This window comes from Apteryx mantelli, chromosome 1 (assembly GCF_036417845.1).
Source record: "Apteryx mantelli isolate bAptMan1 chromosome 1, bAptMan1.hap1, whole genome shotgun sequence".
Lineage (NCBI taxonomy): Eukaryota > Metazoa > Chordata > Aves > Apterygiformes > Apterygidae > Apteryx > Apteryx mantelli.
In genome coordinates this window covers 105,771,442-105,795,283 of record NC_089978.1, presented here as the reverse complement: position 1 = coordinate 105,795,283, position 23,842 = coordinate 105,771,442, and the positions used below count along the sequence as shown (strand labels likewise).

General features: G+C 40.1%; 1 protein-coding gene across 2 annotated transcripts in view; it reads right to left on the bottom strand.

Annotated features, from left to right (window-relative positions):
* Positions 1 to 2,227: 2,227 nt before the first annotated feature.
* Positions 2,228 to 23,842, bottom strand: part of GRIK1 (glutamate ionotropic receptor kainate type subunit 1) — a 128,398-nt gene continuing 106,783 nt past the window's right edge. The window contains exons 13-17 of one of the 2 annotated variants that reach the window (XM_013955319.2): positions 23,209 to 23,426; positions 17,407 to 17,632; positions 12,783 to 13,033; positions 10,117 to 10,282; positions 2,639 to 2,717 (exon numbers count right to left, since the gene is read on the bottom strand). In XM_013955319.2, coding sequence (XP_013810773.1) covers positions 10,133 to 10,282; positions 12,783 to 13,033; positions 17,407 to 17,632; positions 23,209 to 23,426 — 845 coding nt within the window. In that variant the 3' untranslated portion in view covers positions 2,639 to 2,717; positions 10,117 to 10,132. Of the gene's footprint in view, positions 2,718 to 10,116; positions 10,283 to 12,782; positions 13,034 to 17,406; positions 17,633 to 23,208; positions 23,427 to 23,842 lie in introns of both variants that reach the window. The other variant, XM_013955318.2, reaches the window with a different exon arrangement.

The following is a 23,842-nucleotide window of genomic DNA, read 5'->3' as shown; positions in this document are numbered from 1 at the left end:
GTGTAACAGAGCAAGCTTTCCAAAAGCAAGCACTCATTTTAGAGCACTCTGCTACAGTCACTTTAAAAGAGACTGTTCTTCTTCCTTTCCCAGAGGCTCAATACCCTGAATGTTATGAGAGAAACTCATGGAGGATAGATACAGTCCAGAAAAAATGCTGGAAAACAGCAAAAATAATTCCAATCTTTAAAGGAAGGAAAAGAAGAATCTAGAGAGTTACAGGCCAGCCAGTTTAGATTCCCTTGCCTGACAAGCACTGGCATAAATTACCTATTTGCAAGTAGATGGTAGGGAATGAGTAAGAGCTGATACGAATCTGTCAGGAACAGGTCTTGTGAATCTGACAAATTTCCTTCTAGAATAGTGTAACAGGCCTTGCTGGTGAGGGAAGGGGTCCTCCATCCTGAGTTTAATAAGCCTTTGTCTGGTATGACATTTCCATAAACAAGCTGGGGCAAAGGCTAGGTGGCCTTTACTGTAAGGTAGCTGAAAGTGCAAAGCTGTCCTGTCAGCATCTTTTGATAGTGTCCTCTGATAGTGAATCACTATCAAAATGGGGCGGGGGGTTGTACAAGGGTCTGTCCACAATCTGGGTCTCCTTTATGAATGTTTTTTAGTGAGTGCATTTGCTAAATTTGCAGGTATCATTAAGCTGGTTAAGGTAACAAGCACGATTGGGGAAAAACTGTAGAAACTGGAAAAAAAAACAGATGCAATTCCAAATGGGCACAGCCCTAAATGTAGGCTGGACTTATCAGTTGCCTGTATCATGGCAGGATTACTCACATTACCTATTATAGTCAAGGTATATAGCAGACTTCATAACAGGGTGCATGAACAGCAGTATTGCCTTCAAGGCATATGAAGCAGTTTTTCTGTGCAACTCAACATGGGTAAGACTTCAGGTGAAATATCACATTTGGTTTGGGCATCATGTTTTAAGAAAGATACAGAGCAATTACAGAGAGCCTGGGAGAAAGCAACAGTAATGGCGAGAGCTTTAGAAAACTTGACCCCTGTGGAAAGCTAAATGAATTGAGGTCTCTTCTAGCCTGTAATAATATCAAAATATATCACTTCTGAAGCAGAGCTTTTGGAAGTAATACCATTCATTTCAGATTGACCTTGCCATGCAGTGCAGTGTAAAAGCTCACTGGGGGCTGCACAAAGTGGTGGTGTGGGGAAAGAGGTATTTGTCCACTCAAAGATTTTCACATAACTTTCTGCTTTTGCAGAAGAAATGGCCATAAGGCCAAGGCAGAGGTGGTGGCAGTGCCGCCCCCAGGCTGCTGGGCTTGGGGGCAGCCTAGGGCAGGTCGCTTGCTCCCCTCCGCAGCCCCGTGCTGGGCACCCCCGGGGGCTCTGCAAGGGCAGCTCCCCCACCCACTCGCTGCCCGTGAAGTGCATGCATGGAAATGCTGTCATTGCGCCCGTTTTCTTTCGCAGGCAACCTCCAAACTAAGCAGCTGGCGCTAATAAAAGCCACACGAACAGTAGGGCTAATTGCAGGGACAACATAGCAGAATAAATATGTATGCTTCATGTTATTGCAATTTAAAGGAACTGCTTGTTGGGGGTAGAGTCGGGGGAATCTGCTACTAATGCATCACTGTTCAAACAGTGAGTTCTTCATTAGAAAGACTTACTTCTTCCTTTGTTATTAAAACACCTTGCTCAAGCAAACGTTCCAACACCAAAGCACTGGCTCTGTTTTTGACAAATGTGCTCTAGTGTTGTCTTTGTGGTCAAGCTTTGTTATAAATCGAACTTTCTTGGCTCTAATTTTGAAGCAATTTTCATTTTGAAGTCAGGAAATGTTTTATTGGTATCAGGAGCTGGAGGATACAGCAGGGTGACGGTCAGTGTCCCCCTATTCACTGATCATTACTTTTGTGATTTTGGTTTTTCATTTTGAAGATCTAGCACCTGGAGCCATGTTATTACATAAGAATCTCTTTTTTTTTTAATGAAAAAGAGAAGAAAAGGAAAAGCAAGTTTCTCACAGACAAGAACTTGAAGTGTTCCTTACAGTCTCAGAAAAAGGAAGGTAAGTAAAAATAACTCATTGCTTAATATCTTCATATTTAATATATTTTGTAGTCATCATTTATGAGCTCATTGTATGAATTTTTATTTTGGCAGTCTGGATCACGGTTTCTAAACCACTGTGCTCAGTAGAACTGCAATTTTTGCTTTGAAAGAAAAAAATAAATATGCTACTCCCAGATTATTGGAAAAAAGAACCCTGTCTCTTATTTATTTATTTATTTAGAAAGCACATACAGCAATGCATGGGGAGGGGAAGAGAGATGCAAAACAGGTGAACATACAAATCCATTTCAAAAGAAATAGTGAGACACTTCCCAGATGATTAGTAGTACATCAGTCTATGTAAGCATTTAAACTGTTGTACCTCTAGATTAAAAAAAGAAACCACAGAGCATTTCTGAAGAACAAGGTAAATGTCTGTATTTCAGAAATCCCACCACAATCAACTTGTAGGCAGCAATGTTTTCATTTTGTTTTTATTCCTGATATTTCCTCAAAGGGGTCTTTCTTGCTCACGCTATGGTTTCTTTCCTCAGTGTCCTCCTCTGGTGACAAGTAAGGATACTTGTGAATGATGATCTCCCCTTCGTTCTCGACCTTTTCTTTAACTTCTTCTGATGCTTGAGTGAAATTCCAAGCTCCTCCATTATAGCATTGAAAGAAAGACACTGGTGGAACACGGAAATTGCATTAAACACCTTTCGGGGAGAGTTCAGCCATACCCCCTGCACAAACTGTGGCTTTTATAATAAACAAGGACCTGAAATCTTTATGTCAGGTTTAGGAGGCTTCCCTGTTGAATTTTGCCAGCTTTGAATCAACCCCCTAATGTATAGTACGTGGAGTTTGCAAAAGTGGTTTCGCCTAACTTGCCTTCCACTGAAATCAGTTTAACTTTGGCTTAACCAAAGTTGATTATGAATCTTTCTGAAATTCTACCCAAACACATTTATGATGTTTGTGGTGACTTCAAATCATAAAACATACCCTTTTTCAGTAGGTAAGTTTCCTCCTGACCTTCAAAAAAACAATCTTCATTTTTAAAACATGTGTACTTTATCCAAAAATTTGCTAATACTAAAGACAACAAAACCATCCTTGAAGATTTCTTTGTGTTTTTGTTATTCTCCCCTCATGAAATTAACAGGCATTTCTAAAATATAGCACATTTCTCAGTGCTTGTCTTTCTTTAGAAAGAAACTTTTTCAAATATTGTGTGTCTAAGAAAGGAGAGAAATTACCACAAGAATGAGGTAGCTGAATAGCCTAGAAGGAAAGCAGAAATCTTTTTTTTTTTTTTTTCCCAGTGAACACAACATTAACAAAGACATTTCAGGTAAGTGGAAAAAACCTTTAAAATCTACAGCTATAATAATTATATATAACACAAAAAAAACACAAAGAGGCTTTAAGTGGAAATATCTAGCAATGGAAAAAAATGTTCCATACAAATATATATAAATAGATTATTTATATATAAAATGAAGTGAGGGTAGAGGTGGGAAACACAACTTTAACTACCTTACCTTAATCATGTTGAATAAGCCCTTCCTACCAGACTCCTTCTAGAATTCCAAAACTGATCTTTTTTAAAAAAACTGGTTAAAATAACAGTCTCTTCAAATGACAGCAACAGTACACAAATATGTTTCTTTATAACAAATAAAAATTCCCTTCTAGAATGATACCAATTGCAAGATGAGCAGTACTCAGTTCTTAACCAGTCAGTTGTGATCTCAGAGTGATACAGGGCTAAAAAAAGTAAAGTTGTATATGTTATTGGAAGAGGAGAAAATCCAAATTTTCCTGGTAGCCAGCTATTCCAGAGACATATTTTCAAATGCAGGAGCCAGCATGAGGGTAACCTGGATCAAGGTTAAACCATTTGTCTAAGGTAGAAAATGAATTCCAGAGTATTGAATTCCACACTTTGTGCTTCTTCCTATCCAGCATAAAACCTCTGTATGAAGTACTTAGCCCTGAGTCTGCAAATGAGCTCAAGAGATCAGGGAATCAGTGTGTGTGCATTTTCAATGTAGACTGTCTTGCATATGTCATCATGTCCATTTGTGGGACTGGCTGAACACAGAGTAGGATCCTGTAGTATGTTAAATATATAGTTTACAACGCTCTTTCTTTGCGAGGCTTAATTTTTGTTTGTCCTATGAAACACTGAATGTCTTAAGCATGTAAAAATTAAATTGCTATTAATTCGTGGCAGACCAAAAAAGCAATAGATACAGGCCAGAACAGCATACTTTTTTTTTTTTTCCAGTTACTGTCTAGTAGTAGCCAGGACTTCGTGGTGCAATTATCATTTAAATAGACCCTTTGACGAAGTAATGTAGGAATTTCAGCATTACTGGAGTGAGAATCAATGGTCTCTGCTGGAGCACCATGCCCTCCGGCAGCAACAGGTGAGGCAGGTATCATCCTAATACACAAGTCATTTCTATATTGCTTGAGCAAGGCTTTTTTAGAGAGTAGCACCACGTATTTCCAAACTAATAAAAGTATATGCTCTAACTGGCTGACTTAACATGGATAATTTCTCTCTACTATCTTAGTTTTAATTGAGCTTTTAAAATCTAGATTACGAAGTGATTCCAGAACTCCATGGCAAATAAGGGCAGGACCATATTAGCCATTTATAGACTTGGTAAAGCTTATTTTAATTTTCTTTCCCTGTTGTTCTCACTAACCTGTATGTTGTGTATGTGTTTAATAAAAGCCATCAGTCACTGCAGCGGGCATGTAGGGATGACTTCTTCTGCAGATGCAACAGTACATTCTGCTGCCTTGTCTTAATATGCTTGCATTTGAATTTTCCAAACTGATTCATATTATTCAGACTACGGAGTTATCATTATGTCCTCTTAATTTCATGCCAACAAAATAGTCCCATGAAGATCATCTTACATATATCTTACATCATATTTGAAAGATATTGCTGACGTTAAGTATGTGTAGTTTTTAACATCTGACTACTTGATTTGTGAAGTGCCCAACTGGTTCCACTTCCAAGGCTGTTCTGCCTTTTTTTGTCATTAGTTTCTAGATGTAAGCTGTTTTTAAAGAAATGTTACCAAAAATACTTCAAGCTATTCTTAGGAGTAGCTTTGAACTCTAGATCTTGTCTCTCAGAAGTAAACTTTTGCCTAATTGGTCATCAATATCATTTTCATTTAAAACTGAGTATAAAATCATTACTGCTTCTGTTCAGGGTCTCTCCAGTAAACTGATCATGTTTATTCACCCAGTAAAGTATATATAGAGATATATATTTCCAATTCAAAATCTAGAAGGTCTCTGCCTCTTAGAAGCTATCTATTAGCCCAACCTGGCAACACAAAGCCCCAGTGGGTTGATCTATGGAAAAGAGAGGTCAAAATACACATGTTCAAAACCTCTGAGAATGGGCTCTACCATCATACAAAAACAATGGTTGGGGAGAGGAGGAGAGTTTACAGTGATAATGCCCTGAGTCTTATGGCTCTAGTTTCTGGCTTTATAAAAGCATGAAAGCAGTTTTACTTCTAGGGTTATGCTCCATTTGCATTTTGAAGAAAACAAACCACCACAGGCATGAGATTTGCCAGTCTGAAGCAATGAATTACATATAGAGTTAAGGCCTTGGACTGACCCTTCAAAGATATTCCAAAGGTTATGGACATAACTACAACTCTGATGATATATTTTATGCATATCCCTACATTTGACACTTTGGAGAAAACCAGCTGGAGGTGGCAAAGGGCGTTAAAACCCTGAGAGATACGGGGCTTTCTCTGTCTGTGTCTCTGCCTTCACACAGAGTTTCAGATAGTCTAAAAGTGCAATCCGAGAAGATACTTTGAACATTCAGGGGTTTGGCTAATCACTCAGAAGGGCAGTTACACATGAACTTTCTTATGAGACCAAAGAAACATAGCACAAAATCCATTTTATCTCCAAGCTTGTGCGTACACCACACTTCACTGGTTCAAGGCCCCATAACAACAGAAAACATTTCAGTAAAGCGCGCTCATTCCAGTGAGTGTTGTGCAAAGCGGGATCAGGAAACTGAATACCCAGTCAAAAATTGGAACTGCCCTGAAACTTTCAAGAAGTAGAAAACTGTCAGCGATACAGAGCAAGTACAAACTCAGTCAGAATGCTAACTTACTTACTTAGGGTGTACAGGAAAAATGATGGACAAGAAATACGTTGCGGGAACTCCCAAGACACAATTCTGAACAGTAATGTGTGTGGAGTACAATTACAATATCCTTTAAAAAGGGTATTGTAAAATTAAAATTTCATTTAAAAGGATAATATATTGTTCTATTAATATCATACTCAGATAACCAAACTGAAAAGGTTTCTTCAAAAAACTATTTTTTTACATGCTGTAAGTCCACTTTTGAGGTATCACTGAGAATGAAACCTAAGAGCAAAGTAATACATTTAACATTGTGCTTTTAATCAGCTCAACTTTCTCATTCTAGTAGTGTTGAAATGCTGCAGTATGTGTCCTGTGAGGCTAAAAGGGAACATCATCCTTTAAAAATATAATAAGTTTGGGTCTGCTTGGGATTGGAGACTCTTCTCTTTGCCCTTTGGTCATTTCAGCAGGCCTTAAAAGCTTGCTCACGGACCTCTCAAATCCTTCCTTACACTCCATACAGAAGACTGTGCTAAACTTTAGGATAGTTATAGATTTAGAATTTGAAAAATGGCAAAAAAAATAAAATAGAGGCAAGACTGAAAAAAGCATCTGTGGTCAGGCTTTATCAGTCTGTTGCTCATGTTGCCAGGCTACCTTTGAGGACAAGAATTTCAATTGCATTTTATTAACACCTAGCAAAAAAACAAAAAATCGAAAAAGAACAGTGTGCTGTGTTGGACCTGAGAACTATGAAAATCAGTGAATCAGATTTTATTCTGGAAGAAAACCTGACCAGCTCAGGCACAGACAAGGAACTGCAGAAATCAGGATTTTTTCCTCTGCAGTGCTCTCATTACTGTAATAGGACCCATAGTTGGGACACTGACATATGCCTTCTGCTGAGAGCAAAGTCATTTGTTGTGCCTAGCATGCTGAAGATAAAAGATCCAGAATAATTTCTCCGAGTAAGCAAACTGCTGTTGCAACACATTAAGAATCTGTTTGTGTATTCTGTCAAACAGAATAGATATCAATGGATATCAAACTGTGTCTGAGGACATCACTAATTGAAGCATTTTAAACTGTCAGACTCTATTGAACACCTGAACAGTGAGCACCAAAATAGTATCACAGTAATCCATGTTTACTGTTCCTCAGTTTCCTGTTTGCCAGAAAAAAAAAAAACAAAAAAACCCCAGTAAATTTACTTGCCAGCCTCACAAACCATCTAAACTCTGATGAGACTGCTCAGTGAAGGCAAAACATCATCATCATCATGTGTTGGTCATTTTGTGCGAATGCAGAACTCAGTCCCACACCCCTGAGAAAGGACTCGGTTTGTCTGTCCTGGACCTAGTTGCAAGGCTGCAGGTTATGAAGACATGGTGGTAGCCATCTGTGTTTGTGAACAGAGCCACTTCTACAGCCAAATTTCAAAGTTTACCTGTCTTAGAAGCTTAGAGCGCTGATAAGTGGAAAATCTTCAAATGCTTTTACACTTCTTCCTAAAGCCTATAATGTCTATGCACTAGAGGTGCCCCCTCCCAGTGCCAAGCATTTCATGGGAGATGCTGGGGGCTGTGCCTTCCCCTAGCCTCACCGTTAACCTGAAGGCACCTACCTTCTCCAGGAGGCACTGAGAGCCCTGTGAAAACAGTCGCTGTGTTTACAAGCATACGTGTATGAGGGCTGGGGTGATATGCCTGCTCTTCACAGCATCAGCTGCTGGCGTAACTACTAAGTGGCAAATAAGACTTTTTAATAAACCTTTTTGAAGCTAGGTATGACGTTCCATTAGGGAACATTAGGAGCTGCTTTGCAATTCCCACAGGTAAGCTGCAGTCTGTGATGTTGTCTTTGGGGATAACTAGGCATGAAGGAAAGATCACTCTTACCAAGAATGTGGCTATTTCCCTGACAGATATGAAAATGTTTATCCCAAAAGTGACAGTAATGAAAATGTTTGTCCAAAAAGTGACAGAAACTTTCTGGATTCTGTGTTCATCTAAACAGTGATTAGGAAACTGGTAGAAGCTGTGACCCAGAGGATTTCTTGAGTAGAACAATGATGAAGATAAGCACATTAGTAATTTTCCTTCTCCTCTGAGAGCTCAGAGAAGCTGGCTTTAATTAGCTTTTAGTTTCTTCAGCTGGGAAAAGGCAGACAAAAGTGCTTTCTTAAGTCAGGGATAAAGAAGATCTAATGCAGGTCTTTGCTGTTAAGAAGGTTCATCTCATAAAGAATCAAAGCTTTCAAGGCCCTATCAAAACAAGCTAAAACTCAATTTTGAGCAAGACAATTTCTTGCAGTGTCTGGAGTGGGACATAAACACTCATGTACGCAGATAAACACTAGCAGAGGAGAACTGGTATAGCCCAGCTGTGAGCAGTACATCTTAGTCACAAAAAATACTTAAGCCTACAAAGCTACTGAAATTACTGTCAGCCTAAATGACATTGACCAAAAATTGTAAAATAAATAGAGGGAAAACACAGATCACTGTATGTGAAAGACCCTACTGACTTTTTTCAGGAGTCAGGTGCAAACGAAACAATTCAAGAGAAGACCAGAGCCTCGCTGGAGCGCTTCAGCAATTGTGTGTGAAGGCATCCACTAGAACGAGTTTTCTAATTGCAGTAGAGTCCAGAAATGGCTCCTCAATAAAACAGATCATTAACTTGTGTCACGAGGAGGAACTGCAGTGTGCAAGAAAACATAAAGTAGGTGTGAAGGGTGGGAAATGAACTGGTGAAACTGGAGGAAAGCTGGGATGTAATGAAATGCAACAGGTAAAAGGTAATCAGGTTTTGAAAATGAGGCTGTTTGCCTTGGTTCATGACATCCTATGAGATGGCATTTGTATACATTTTGTGCATCTCAAATTACAGTCATATATTTTCCAGTGGCAACAATGGATCCAGTCTGTTGTCTCCTTCCCTGGCAGTCCCCAGATCAGCTGAGGACTAGAGTAAATCAAGCCAATATCCTTCCAGTATATAAGAAACATCCCACACCAACTTCCTACACAAAAGCTTCTTCATGTGTTTTAATATGCACAACAATTCCAAGGCTTTACAGTTCAATATAAACTGATATCCTGATTTTTACTGGCAGTTATGTCATAAAGGATCTTCTAAGTTAGAAAGCTTACAACAAGTTAGAAAGAAAACAGTGAACACCAAAAATTGCTCAAGCCAAGTCTATGGAGTTATGTTGTGAAAGGTAGAGTATATAGTGGGGGGTGCCTGAGGGTGCTTTTCTTGAATAGGTTCTTAAATGTTAATGGTTACATGGCATAAAATTTAATTGATAGATATGATTTTGTGGTATGATAGTTACTTGGAGGCTTTGTCTAATGAATTTTAAATGGATGAATTAAAATTCATTAAATATTGACACTGGGAATAAGATATGCCAGCTAAAAATATCTGGCTGTTTATAATAGGGGTTCAGAAAGTTAATGGAGCCCTGCAGGTTATTTTCTGAGGTTTATAAAGAACTGCCTGGCCCACTTGCTGAATGCTTTTGCAGAGACCAAGGAAAATATTTCTCCATGCTTTTAGTAATAAGACTGCTGTGGTTTTGCTCACGTTTGGTTGAAGATGAAAAGGAGGTAAATAATGTTTCTTACCTGAAAATGCTGAATTGCCACATGATATGATAAGATGACAATTGTACATAGACTGTCGTAAATCTTAAAATCTGTTACAGTCTATTACACTCACTCTTTGCTGTAGGTGTAATTACTTTCTGTGATATGCATCTAAACTGTCCAGATTTCCAGGACTTCGGCAATCTATATTAGATAATCTTATTTGCTGCTGAAGCAAGAGGCCTTTTGAAATCATTAACTATGTGTTGGTAAGCACAACTTTTCTCATTAGGTGCACTGTTTAAGTTTAATGCTTCCCATTGAACACACCTTTTTTCTTTCCTGACTATACAGTGTGAATTGAGGGCTGTGTTCGAATCCCTCGCTCCTCTCGGATTAACTTGCCACAGTCTAACTCCGTAGATAAGGTAGTGCCAGAGGTGGAGTTGGACGGATGGGTTTGCTTACACTGCAGTCCGTAAAAGAAACAAAAGGCCTTGCATGCGAGAAAAAAAAAAATGGAGAAAATAAATAAATGAAAGAAGTATAAAATGAAGAATTAAAATTAAATATTAGGAATTAAAAACAAACAAACATGAGAATGAGATTCAAAAGCTGTTTAAATCAAAAGAAATTCTATTTATGAAAACATATGAGTTATAGATCGTATTCAACTCAGGCTTCAGATTAGCTTTGCAATAATATACACTGTATAGCATTTTCCATCTAAGCTTCTTATACCACTTGAATAAAAATAAAACAAATTGAGAGAAATCAGGAAGTCATCACAGAATCACCAGTATGACTTCCTTCAATCATTTCCACATGAAAATTTGGTGATAGTGATGCCTGATGTTGCCACATTAACTCACTTAAAGATTTTCATTATGATGAGACAGCCTATAATCAACAACACATCACTATGACACAGTAGTAGAGTGTCAACATACACAGAAACTGCATATGTATATACGTATCCCTGAATACCACATTATTCACCCAATGTATTGCTCAGTAAATTAACAATCTCCTCATAAAGCTTTAGGTCTATTTTAATGTTGATTTCAGAAATACATTGCCCTTCCCAGTCTCCTGAAAAGCTCCTAAAACCTTCTGTTCTATTAGCATTTATACTAAATATTTTAATTAACTGCATTAGGTCTCCAAAGCTTATCTGAATAAAAAAACTCCCAAGTCATGAATAAAACTAAGATCTTGATACATTCTTTATGCATTTAGTGCTAAAACTGTTCTATAGGGTTGAAGTACTAAACAGAAAGCTAGTAATACATGCAAAATACATCCATCATTTTTCTCTGACTTATTCCAAAGCAGGGACACCTTGATTAATAAGGTCTGCAGAACTGCTCCACATGAGCTGTGTCTGTTGTTCGTACATGGTGCCATTGACTGTAATGACGGTTTGCTCCGTCACCGGTGCCTGCCCATGTGAAGGAGTCTGCACAGTCAAGAGCTGGCCTCTTCTGCAGCATACGGCAAGGGCCAAGTCCACTGACACTGGCATTAGCTCTCGTTGTCACCCCGGGGCTCCCAAAGTAAGTGACATTCAGAAAAAGGAGATGCTGGGTAGGAGTCACCTCACTTCCTTTTAGTGGTCCGAACAGCAAGTGTGCAGTCTACACTTACTTACTGTGAGCCCTTCCTGGCAACAAGGCGATTACTGCAGGGTGATTCATCTCATCCAAAAGGAGAAGTTTAAAAGTAAGACGTTGTCCTCCCAAGCCCTACAGCCCAGGCTGCCTGCTTTTACTGGGGTGCCAGCACCACTGCTGTATGTGGTGTGAACTGCACCTCTGAGACCAAGTTCAAAATACTCTCCTTCTCCTCCCACTCATCCCCACTGTCTTTTTGAAGTTATTTTTTTCCACCAGTCATTTCTGGCATTTATGTCATCAGCCTTGTAGGACTACAGCTTAGATGGTTAGAGTGAATTGCCCACTGAAAAGCTCCTGCCTTTCCTATCTAAGTGTAAAGTGAGCTTAAGCAACTTTCTTAGAAGTAGACGCTTAATAACTAAAAAGCCTGAAGTTAGGTGATACAAACCCACCTCTTGGTGATTGCCTCAGGGGCCATTGATCCTGCAATACACAGTGCACAAATGCACTACAATAAGTCCTGTTAAAGTGGACAGGATCTGAGCTGATATAGTAGTTGAGCCAAACAGGACCAGATCAGAGTCCAGGACATGGCCAGAAGCAAAACAGTACCAGGGAAGGCAGCCAGAGTAAGAGGGTCTGAGGACAACTTCATGAACTGACTCAGAGTTACTGCTCATGTCTTGTTTCTTTTACAGTGTATTCGGTGGTTCAATAAACTGCTGTTTACTCTCTATTTTAATGATTGACTCTATTTCACAAAGTGCTGTAGTATTCAGGGCATGATTTATACGCAGCGCTTTCTTTGTTTTCCCTATGCCCTTTTAAATTGTTCATTACGCTTCAGTGGAGTTATATCCGGAATTTCTTTGGGTCCATAATCTTATTCTACCGTAGCATCTATCACCTTTCAGCAGGTCTCCCTGCTTTGAAGTGTACGCTTCAGCATTGCGTATGCAAACACCTGGCTGAAAGAAATGCTTTCTAGAGCAAGAGAAAATTTACACTTGGGGATTTAGAAATATATTCCTGCTGTTATTCAAAGGGTTGGTGCTAAGACCACATAGAGAAATCCAGTTCTGCATGTATTCCTTTCCAAGGTAGTTTATACTTGAAGTCATAAAGATCAAGCAGAAACTGTTTGAGAAATTAATTTGTCTTGTTCTGCAATGCTATGCTAAACAGCACTAATTGGATTGTGGATGAGGTACTTCCCTATTCTTATTAATAAATTATTTGTCTTTAGTGCCAGGGACTCATGGCAAGAGATCAGCAATACAAAATCTTCAGTCTGGCAAAAAGACTTATAATGCAGTCACCTCCGCATCGACAAACCTTAGCCTCCCAGAAACATAAGCAAACTCAAAACGGATGACTCACCTGCTCAATATCGCTGTTTTTCCTTGATTTATATATAAATTCACCAATAGCTACAAACACGGAAAGAACAAGCCCTGCAGCAAGCACTATAAAGATGCCCCCAATATTCTCCACCCCGAGAGCGCTGGCCTCTTTGCTGTCCTCCTCAGGGCAGCCATTGCCTCGCCACCACTTTTCCTTCATCATGTGCAGCTTTCCCTCCTCCTGGAGCTGGAGAATGGCAATGGTGATTTTGTCTCTGTACGGAGACCCTGCAAGGCGAGAGCAAGACCTTTCAGTGTCAGTTGCAGAAAACTGAATGTGGGAAGGGAACATGCTGCTGACATCTGAAGCAGAAGTGCACCCTTATCACAAGACTGATTATTCCTGCTACAAAGTCTTGGTTTCTATTCAGCTGGAAAGGGGGAAGAGATCTGCTGGTGTCTGCCCTGGGGACTGGAAAGCAGAAGGCTCCTTTGGTGTGGTTATTTGTTTGGGAATTCATTATAATTTCTAGGGTGTCCTACTGAGGTTTATTTAAGCCTTGGCAGTGGATTTTTTTGCTAATAATTCTTCCATATCATGTCTGAATATTGCTTTGAGCATCCTTTGAGATCTTCAGCTTTGCATCTCCCCTATTTACTTCAACATCTGTTTATTTTTCCTACTGCATGTAAAAATGAGTAATTGTCTAAGAAAACCCACAGTGAGTCAAATACATGCTCTTCTCATTTATACCTTCATATGCCCACTACTCCACTTCGGCTACCTTAAAACTTGTAAGTACACAAGCCGGCCTGGTCTTTTTTTGTGTGCCTTGCAATAACATTGGCAGTGCAAGCTGAAAATAGCAACTATTTCTTGTTATTTTTTTATTTTCAGACCAACAACTTGGTGAAGGATGCATCTTCAGGCTGAACAGCATTAATGGGCCTGCACAGTATCTGGCAAACAGTGGGGTCAAGGTTGGGCAGTTCAATCTGTTGAGGTTTGCCTCTCGTGCACTCTGTTCTGGCTGTCCCTCTTCCAAAATTTCTGCTGCCTATGATTCAGTTCAGCCAACAGCTTTTGCAGAAGCAAAAGGTTGAAGCCCCAAAGGGGAGCAGGGCAGAGGCTTACCCCTCGCCCCACTTCTGGAGCAGTGCATGGCTAAAGGAAATTGCTACCAATTAGCTTTTGCCATGGTGCCGGAAGCTGAAGTTAGCAATCCTGTTATTAATTATAATTGACAAGCAGAAGTTGTTTCTGGCATTGTGAGAGAGACTTTTCTTTATGGAGCAAGGATTTTAGGATAGCAAGCAGGAGAGGGTTACAAGAAAGGCTGTGTGGCACTAGGGGCATGTATGTGCTCCCAAACCCTGCCGTGCTGGACTTTCTGTGGTTGGAAGCTTTTAATGTCCGGGCTGCAATGCCCCCAACTGTGGCCAAGCCTTTCTCTGTGTAGCTAACTACCTTCCTCTACTTTAGCACATTAACGAGACCACTTTCTTAAGCTGTGATTCCACAAAGTCACATTTTGCTGCAAATTAAAGCCTTTACAATTCTCAGTCTGATCAAGGTAAACAAGCTTTAAGGCAGAATGTGGGCCAGAATTTCGGTGATAGCTTGGTGCACAGAGATGGGGACACTTAGGGAAATCTCACTAGGAACCACTTTTGTATCTTTATGCATCTAAATAGCCTTGGAAAATTGGCTTCACAGCTTCATTTTTCTTTCTTATGTGGCTGTGCAGGACACTATTAAAAATAATTGTACCATGAATACAAGTCCCCCTCTCTGCTTTCTATTTCCTTAGCCTGCAGCATTGTCTGAGGAGAACCAATGTGGAAAACATTCCCGTTCTTCATTTGTCGTGCCAACACGCAGCTATTTTTCAGTGTATCCTACTGCCAGCATTAGGACATGCTGTGACCACAGATGCCAAGAGACATGTGTCAGACTATAAAAAGTCCATCTGGGAAGCCAGCAATCAGCAGCCACTGCTTTAGGTAGCCAGCTTTGAAAGGAAAATATGCCTGCTGTAAGAATAGATGATTTCTATGCATGCTATTAAAGAACCAAAACCAAACACAATAGAAAACAAAACAGAAATACTTTCAAAATTGTCTTTACCCAGAAAAGTGAATTATTACTACTGAAAACAGCAATGCTTCCTAGAAGGAAAAAGCAGAATTGTTTCCACCATAGGAGAGGTTTGTCCTCATGATAGCTGGAATTTGTTAGTCTGTAGGACCCATCTATTCTGCCTTGTCTGAAACGACATAGCTGTTAAGTAAAGTGAAGCAGCCTGAGTCACAGAGCAGGATTTGTGTGGATGTTCATTCTTTCTTGTGATGTTTATGCTGCCAGCAGGATTATCACAATTCATCTTGAAGGTAACAGGTACATCTGTATTTCCATGAGTACTTTTAAAGTTTGTGAAGTGTGCCTGGAGCATTGGATTGGTGATGTTTTATTGGTGAGCACTAAAACTGCGCACAAATCCATCTCAACACCTCTTTGAATATTCCATATAACATTTATGACCTCTGAGCTATTAACAGTCTACCTCTCAGGCCAAGAAATACATCTATCCACTTTCCTAGCAGTCTCCCAAGGAAATGGTAGTAGCATTAGTGTTACAATTACTCGCATCAGCACTGGCAGTGATAGTAGAATTCATACCTGTCTTGACACCTATAATAATGTTGCTTTCTTCAGCTGGATTCCTCCCAGGGTGACATTTTGCATAGATTTTTTACCTAGAGGTGCCTCTTTTACAGCAGTACTTTCCGAGTGCAGCAAGCACATGATCAAGCATCACTGCAGATTTTTCAATAGTACCATTCTTTGCCAATAATCTAACGCAAAACCCTCCATTCTGTGACCCATGGGCTCAATAACAAACATAAATAAAAAACATAATGTTTGTTGAAACACCTAAACCCCCTTCATCCTGCCTCAGCACAATGAAAGAGAGAGTTATCCTATATCTGCAATTTTTAACTTGCAGAGGTTGCTCTGATAAATAAAGTGATAAATTTTTTGTATTCATAGAAGAACTTCCAAAAAATCTCCTTCCTGCTTTTCTGGGAGCTAAGTGGTGATTGCATTCAGCTCATTCACTGGAAATTTTGGAGTGCAAGGCATACTTTTTGCTGTTGCAAATCATAACCGGGGGGGTTGTGCATTTTCCTGAAGGAACAAATGCAGACCAGTTGAAGACTTGCTGAAACTTTGGTTTTAAGGATTTCAGACAAGTCTTTTTTTTTTCTATACAGATTCTGCACTGTAATAGTCTTGAATGCTACCAGGAAACAACAGAGCCTTTGGGGTCCATGTGAATAGTGGCAGGACCTCAATAGCTTATCTTTCTTACAGAATAAACCTTGAAAAAATTTAAGATGCCTGATGTCACTGAAATGATTTATTCCAAAGTGCTTGGAGATATCTATTTCCCTGAATTTAGCCAGTTTTCCTTAAGAAGAAAAAATTAAGGCATATTTATCATACAAGAAACATCTTATAAATATATCTCACAGCTGTATTTCCAATGGATGCACTCTCTCTGAGGATTACCATCTGTTCCAATTACTTCTTCATTGTTCTTGGTTTAAAGTGTGGCAGCTTTATAACTGCATTGAAACTCTTGCCATGCATTTGTTTTATATGGGGAGATTTTAGCTTTTGTTTCATTTTCCTCAGAGAGAGAAGGCTGTTCTCACATAGGCAGTGAAAAAATATACTTAAAATATTATCTGTATGACAGTCTGTCTAAGGTACTCAGAAGCATGAAGAATCACGGTTCTAAGTGCAGTGGTGTTCTTCCTCCCTTATTTAGATCTGGTCTACAAAGCAAATAACCGACCAGATACTTCATCTGTTATATCTGTGTAAACACCAGTTAATTCCCCTGAAGCCAGAAGAATTCCATAGCTATTAATTGAGAGAAAGTTGTGGCATAGTAAGTGCATATGTAAGCAGTATGGAGAAGTATATTAAACAAGAAAAAGCTCTGGCTACCCAGTACTGATTATTCAGAAGAACCCATCTTCAAAGCAGAAAAAAAAAAAAAGACACTCTAATTGTCTATGATTAGCAAAATGTTGAAAAGGACATTGGCCATGTTAAAAAAGGTCTACTGGAAAGAGCTCACAGTGACTGGGAGTCTTAAGAGTCTACTTAGCTCACAACACTGAAATCCCTGATGCAGGCACAGAACCTTGCAATTTTCATGTGCAACACTTATGCATTGCTCTGGAGTCATTAAGTATGACAGAAATTGGTCTCGTTTCATGCAACTTTCTTTGAGATGCATATGTTGGACATAATATTTATTCTGCCCAATTCCATTTTCCCTGAGACACTACTTGACTTCTCAAACTCAACTGAATTTCAGTAGAAGACCTTGCACCTCAAGTAGCACAGAAGGATACCCAGTTTGTTATGACTGGGATGCTCCAGAAGGCAAGCAAATCACTTGACTTCTTTCTGCAGATGTAGTCTGCACCGTAATACTCCCTCTTGTTTACAGAGATTGCTTGCAGATGAAGGGGGCTGACTGAGTGGAGGCAAGAAGAGATGTTTTGCCTAAAATGAGGCTCCTAGGGTCTGTTTTGATAAGAAAGGGGTCTGAAAGACTAAGCAATGATTCAGAGCATCTTACCAATAGGGGTTCCCACACCGTAGCCTTTTGAATCGATGAGCCCCCCAATCTGGGTGAGATTGCAGTTTCTCTGAGTCACATACTCTATGCTGGTTGACTCCATTAGCAGCGCATAGTCCGTCGTGAGCACACGCTGGATTCCCTCGTCGTTGTTCTTCACCAGCGCTGTCTGCTGCCGGCTGCTCATGAACGCCCACATCTTCTCGTATGTTGATATTTTGGATTTCTAAGGAGGGAAAATGAGGACATAGAATCACTCCAGCACCCAGATTACACTCGTAAAATATTCCTCAGCCTTTTGTTGTGAATGGTGCCAATAGCATCTCTTGAATGAAAGGGAATTGGTAGAAGGGTTTTCCTTCCCACAGCATTGCTCTCCTCTTACTGTGCTTTGTGCTGAGGACTGTCTTTTCCTGCATTCTTTGTGGTGCCAGGAACTTCATTACTGGCATGTCTGTGAAGTGCTTTGAAGTTTTTTGGGCTAATGCTGTTACATGGATTACAGCAAATGACTACACATAACCCAGCTAAATTAGTGCAGCTGGATACTGTTGCACTCAGAAGCAGTGTTTCTGTCTTTCAGGGCGAATGCACGATTCCAAAAGCCTGACGACAAATAAAGTACTGGCTCTTCTGTGTTGATATCATTCGCCTAGAAGTCATGTACTTCAAGGATAAAGCTTGAGACAGAAAGCCAAGTGGCTTCTTAGTAAACTTCTGCTTTCCGCTGCAATCAGACTTAAGGACCTAATCCTTCTCCCACAGAAGTTAAGGGGGATTTTTGGCACTGACTTCAGCAGGAGCGTGCTTGTGGCCTGCGCTAATGGCCAGCTGCACAGGGAAGAGGGATGCTAGAAATCCCAGCCACCTCCAGGCAGTATTGAACGTCCCTTCCTCCCCCTTTCCTTCCCTGTGCTGTGGGTGCCCCCGCAGGTGCCAGGCTCCCTGCAGGGAAAGGCAGCTGCCGGTGCTGCCTCGCTCTCACCTCTGCCTTTGTTGGGGGATAAGAAAAGAAAAACTGAACCTCTTCGGGGGGGGGACTTTCTGAGGTATCTGCAGACTACAAAAACGCCAAGTGCTCACACATGCTTAATCAACATGATTAAACCTCTTTCCTCCTTGTATGCTGTCAAACGACATTAAACACACAGTATTACTTCCAAATTAAATATCAAGTTAGACCTATAGAAAGTTGGACCATTAGAAATTGTTAATACAAACGATTTCATCAAGGCTGCATAGCCAACTGTTACTGAACTAGTCTGGCTGCAGCCTGGCATGAGCCAGGCATACACATACTGACTATTTGGTGTAAATATGACTCCATGATCCTCCACCCACTTACATTGTCCCAGGTCTGGGACAGTATACTCTCACTTCCTTCACAGGCCTATCTATCTTTAGTTTATAGCCACCATAGCCAATTTTAGGCTCACTGTGTGGAGACCATATGTGCTTATTAAGCACTGGTCTCTGTGGGATTCCTCTGAGAAACTGATTTTCTGGTTCTTTGAGCTTTAAATGTTAATATGCTTTACCTGTGAATTCAATATCTGTGATATTGTGATAAGTGATTCAATATCTAAATGAGTTTCTCCTAAATTTCACCTAAGTTTGTTAAGCCACAGGATGCCACTAAACTTTTAGGCTAGTTAAACCTTTTTTTACTAGCAGAAGCCATTTTTACTGCTCAGCTGGAAAATTTTTTTTGAAATTGATGATAAGTGTGTGCAGTAGATTGACTCTGATATTGGATTTACTGGAAGGATGTATTCCTTATTCAGATGAGTTTGAAAGAAAGGTCTCAGCTTCTTGACTTGCCAACCCTCATTTTTTTCAGGATAGATGTTGTGTTAATTTATGACCTTTGGATTCTCATTGATTTCAGTGGAACTGTGTCTGCACATCAGAAGGTAGAATCTGGCAAGAGTTGATATTAAGATCTATTATCACAGAGGGGCGAGAAAGCAATGGAAGATTTATAGGCATGTTGGAAACAGAGCTGGCCAGCAGTCTGGAAAAATATGCATGTATCAGAATCTCTGGATGTGAAAGATCTTGCCTTCAGTTAGATTTTGCCCAAATTTGCACACACATGGCAAAAGCTTCCTGAGTTCCTGCTGGCTGGCCTGCCTGGAAGCCCATCACCTCACTGGAGGGCTCCTTCTGTGTCTGTGTCCTATTTTCAGGGTGTTTTCATCTGTTGTAGTCAGATCTGTCAGGTCAGCAACTCTGGGATTTGCATATAGGGAGGAGGCTGACTCTGAGGTTCCCTCAAAGTCAGGACTCCATTTTCTTTCATAAATAATTTCAGTTGCTTTTGTTTTTATTCCCACTGCTACCTGGCTAGAAGGCATAGTCACTGCAGAACCTTTCTTGAAAATATTACCTCTTTAGCAATAGTTTTTTCTGGGGACACAATGCACAATACGGTTACTAGCACTAAGTCATTCAAAATTAGTGAAAAAATACAGCAGTTAGTATATGCATTATAAATGAGACTAAATAAAAAGGGTTATGTGAACTTGAACAAATGCAAATAAAGTTTGATGAAAAGTGGTGTAAGTATCTTGCTTTTTTCATATGGTTCCTAACGTGCATCCCATCCAATAGGTACCTCTGTAATATTATCTTTCAGGGGCTTCCTTTTGCTATTTTAAGAAGAAAGATCTAGCCTGAAGCTCTTCAGAGTTTGCTTCTTCCTAGAATCTTTTTCTGCACTTGATGTCTTCATAAATCCTTTTGCCATGTGTGTCTCATAGACCTGAAAATTAGAGCTATCTGGTCTCTTCATCTCACGTACTATATGACAGGCACTCTGTCGTTCTTCTCCCCTCCACAGTGATGAACTCCCAGAATATAGTGGTTCTGCCTTAAAAAAAGTATTGGTGTGAAAGAGTCTGTTGTTTCTCTTGGCTTTTCTTGTTTTAAATACTAAGGGTAGCTCTCAGATAAATCAAATCCCCGTGCAACATGGGAAGCACTTTAAAAAATGACCTTTCTTCTGTGCAACCCAACCCTGCACTAAACACCTACAGGACATTTTCACTGCTGTTACACCTGGCCTCACTGATTACTCCATTTCCGTCTCATTCCCCATCACATCAGCACTCCCAGGAGGCAGGACTGTGCTCCTGCTCTCCCACCAGAGCAGCCGGCAGTGGCAGCATGAAAAGCACCTTTTCCCCAGCTTCGCTCCTCCAGCCTGTTAATCCCAGGGGCACAACAGTGAGGGGAGATGCCTCGGAAGGAGGATGCTCCCGGGGTCCATTATGGCTTGGGATAGCCCTACGGAAACTGGCCATGCAAAGTCAACTGGCCACACAAAGTCAGCGCTTCGCACCTCCTCACAAAGTATCACACATTTCAAGCCTCTTCCCTAGACCTGTTCTAGCAAGGCTGCTTTTTCCCAAGCTGTATCATAATGCACATGCAACAAGGGAACTGGACTGGGGTTACCCGGAAACCCTTACTCCTGCCATTTCCTAAGGCCAAGTATTTAGTTTTACATCCTCCAGTTCTTTCAATGGTCTGTGTGTGTGTGCGTGTGATTGCTTAGTTTAAGAAGTGCATATAGTACTTTTTGAATACAAAGGAGGCAAATTTATGACCTCAGAGAATACAGAGTCTTCATTTTCTAGTCCTCTATTGTACTTATTGTTCAGAGGTCTGCTCTGTGATTTCTTTGAAGTTTTGGGGTGTATGGTAACCAGCCTAAAGAAATCTCAATCTTGAGGACCTTGAAGGGCTTCTGTAATATAAATAATAACACTTTTTATATAACGCTGTGTGTGTCTCACTGGTTTACAAGTGTGATAAATTGTATTTTTCATGAATCTTTCACTATGTCACCTTCACTCTGCCAGCAAATCCATCTCCATCCTGTACAAAAACTAGGGTCCTTTCTCTTGTGTTTGTGTACACATGTATTTCAGGCACAAGTAAGTTAGTGTGTATAGCATATAAGTATTTAATTACTTTATCTGAATCATTATTGTTATAATTTTAAGAGGCTTAGGCTCACATTCTTTTAAGCTTAAACATTTTACCCTCTAAGTATTAATGGTACAAAAAAATCAGTGCAAAGCTGGAAACAGCTTTAGAAATTTGTTCTGACCTCCTCATGCTGAAATTATGAAGTTATTTCCTCTGGCAGATCATGGAAAAAACAGATTTTGAAGATTTCTTTTTATTGAAAAATTGGCCTTTGGCATAATAATCATGGTGACAGTCTTCGGCCAGTGAAGAAATATTAGACCAAGGGAATTTCCTAGGGTCTGTCAGAAGGCAGCACACGCTGCTTCCTACTCCATTAGGTATTCCTTATCAAAATACTGTACTTGCTTCATACAGTTTCTGGGAATATCTCAAGACAGGTTTCCTAGCATACTGTAAAGGAAATGTCATCTTATCATTTCAAAAACTGACTCTAATGAGGCTCTGAAAAATCCTGTAGTTTACAGGAGAGCCATTACGCGGGAAGTTCACCCTTGACAACTCCACCAGGAGCCCACTATCAGCTATATTAAATTATTGAATTGTCCTTGATAAAGATTACTAGTTGTGAGAGATGACCCAAATACTTAAGCCAAAATCTTTTTTGTGCATGTAGAAGCACTGTATCTCATGTGGAAATACAAGGGCTGGTGGCTAGTGCAGGGCAGGGGGGCTCAGGCAGGAGCAGCAGCTCCTGAGGCTCCCCCATGTTTTGTTAAGAACCTGTTTGAGGTGTCAAACTGTCAGCACTAGGGGGTGAAATTGCTCACTCATGCGCACACGTGCAGGAGTGTTATTTCGCCTCACATACTGCTTCACCAGGGTGCCTCATCCTCTTCAAAGGCACTGCATATCTGACTGTCTATAAACACAATTCTTAGATGCTACAGTGAAAAGCACGATACCAGTCCATTCAATGCTTAACTTCCCTGCTGAGACTACCAATGAAGCTGCTAATTAATTCCAATTGTCACAGGATTTTTGTACATATATCCTATATTTGTAGCTTGTTGTCTTTTGCATTGACATTTTTTGAGAGAAACCCATTCTGTGTGTAATTAATACTAATAGTGCAAAAAAAGAATGCAGTTATTTACAAAGCAATTAGCCACAGAAAATGTTCTTTTACTTACAGATGTGTTTATGTGTGTATATATGTGGCTTGTATATTAATACTAACAACCTTTATAATTTTGACCATATAACATTTTTAAAAAAGGACAAACAAACTTGTATTTTGACTGCCTGCAGTATTTTTCCAGTGCAAACATGACCTTCAGAGGTGATCTTAGCCAATTGCTTGTAAGAACCTGAGATTCTGCCCTGAGAAACAACTTGGAGAAGAATGTCCTCAGGTCCATGCCCTGATTCCCTTCAGATTCTCCTGTCAAAAGCATGGATTTTCCCCTTTCAGCAAAGTCAATAGCAGGCTAACCCTCACTCTGAAGGGATCTTTGTACTAGAGGCTGAATTAACACAGGTCTGCACTGATTTGGAGCTCTTAAATTCCTTTGTATAGATGGTGCACTCTCAAAGTCCAGACTGCAGCTGCTTCTGAAGCCTTCCACATTAAGGGAAGGCAGCTTCCACAGGCTTCAGCAGCACAGCACCAGATTGTTTTTCGATCCATCTTGGGGGAAAAACTCCCATCTTTTACACCAATAGTCCCTAAGGACCCTCTACAGATTTGGGCAATGATTTATTTACCTACTACGCTAATCCTTTCAACTGTTGTTATTCTGTCTCGCGACTGATCACTGGAAGGCCACAAGTCCAAGAGCGCGAAGCTGGCTGGCACCATCTTACCTTGAAGAAGGTCATCGTTGATCCGTCTCTAACAGCCCCATACTCTATCTTGGTTTGCTTTGCCAAATCGTCTGCTGAGTCGATGGGGGATTCCATCCTCTCTACGGTCAGGAAGGCGGCCAAGTTGGCAGTATAGGATGAGATTATGATTAAGGTGAAAAACCACCATATTCCTCCAACTATTCTCGTGGAAAGAGCTTTGGGCATCAGCTCTGATCCTGTTACAATATCATCAAAACAATCTTATTAAAACGATGCTGAAAGATGCTTGGTTCTGATACCACAGACTATTTTTAGGCACAGAATGCTTTTATGAGCCATAGCATAAGAAAATGATTTAAACAATAATCTCACAGATGCACAGCAAACATTTATAATGGTAACACACTATGAAGGGGATGTATGCTATGATACACGACAAATGGAGTTATCCTTGGGTCTTAACCCTTTACATCTCTGAGCTAATGCTGTTTCAGACATTAACCTCTTACATCCCTAGCAAGCTGTATTAGCCAATTATCTGTTTCCTTAATTCCTTTTTACAGATGCTATAGTCAGGTTTTTAACAACAGATCTTTAGCAGAATACTATTCCACCTACAAGCAACCTAGAAGAAATGCCTTACAAGAGAAAC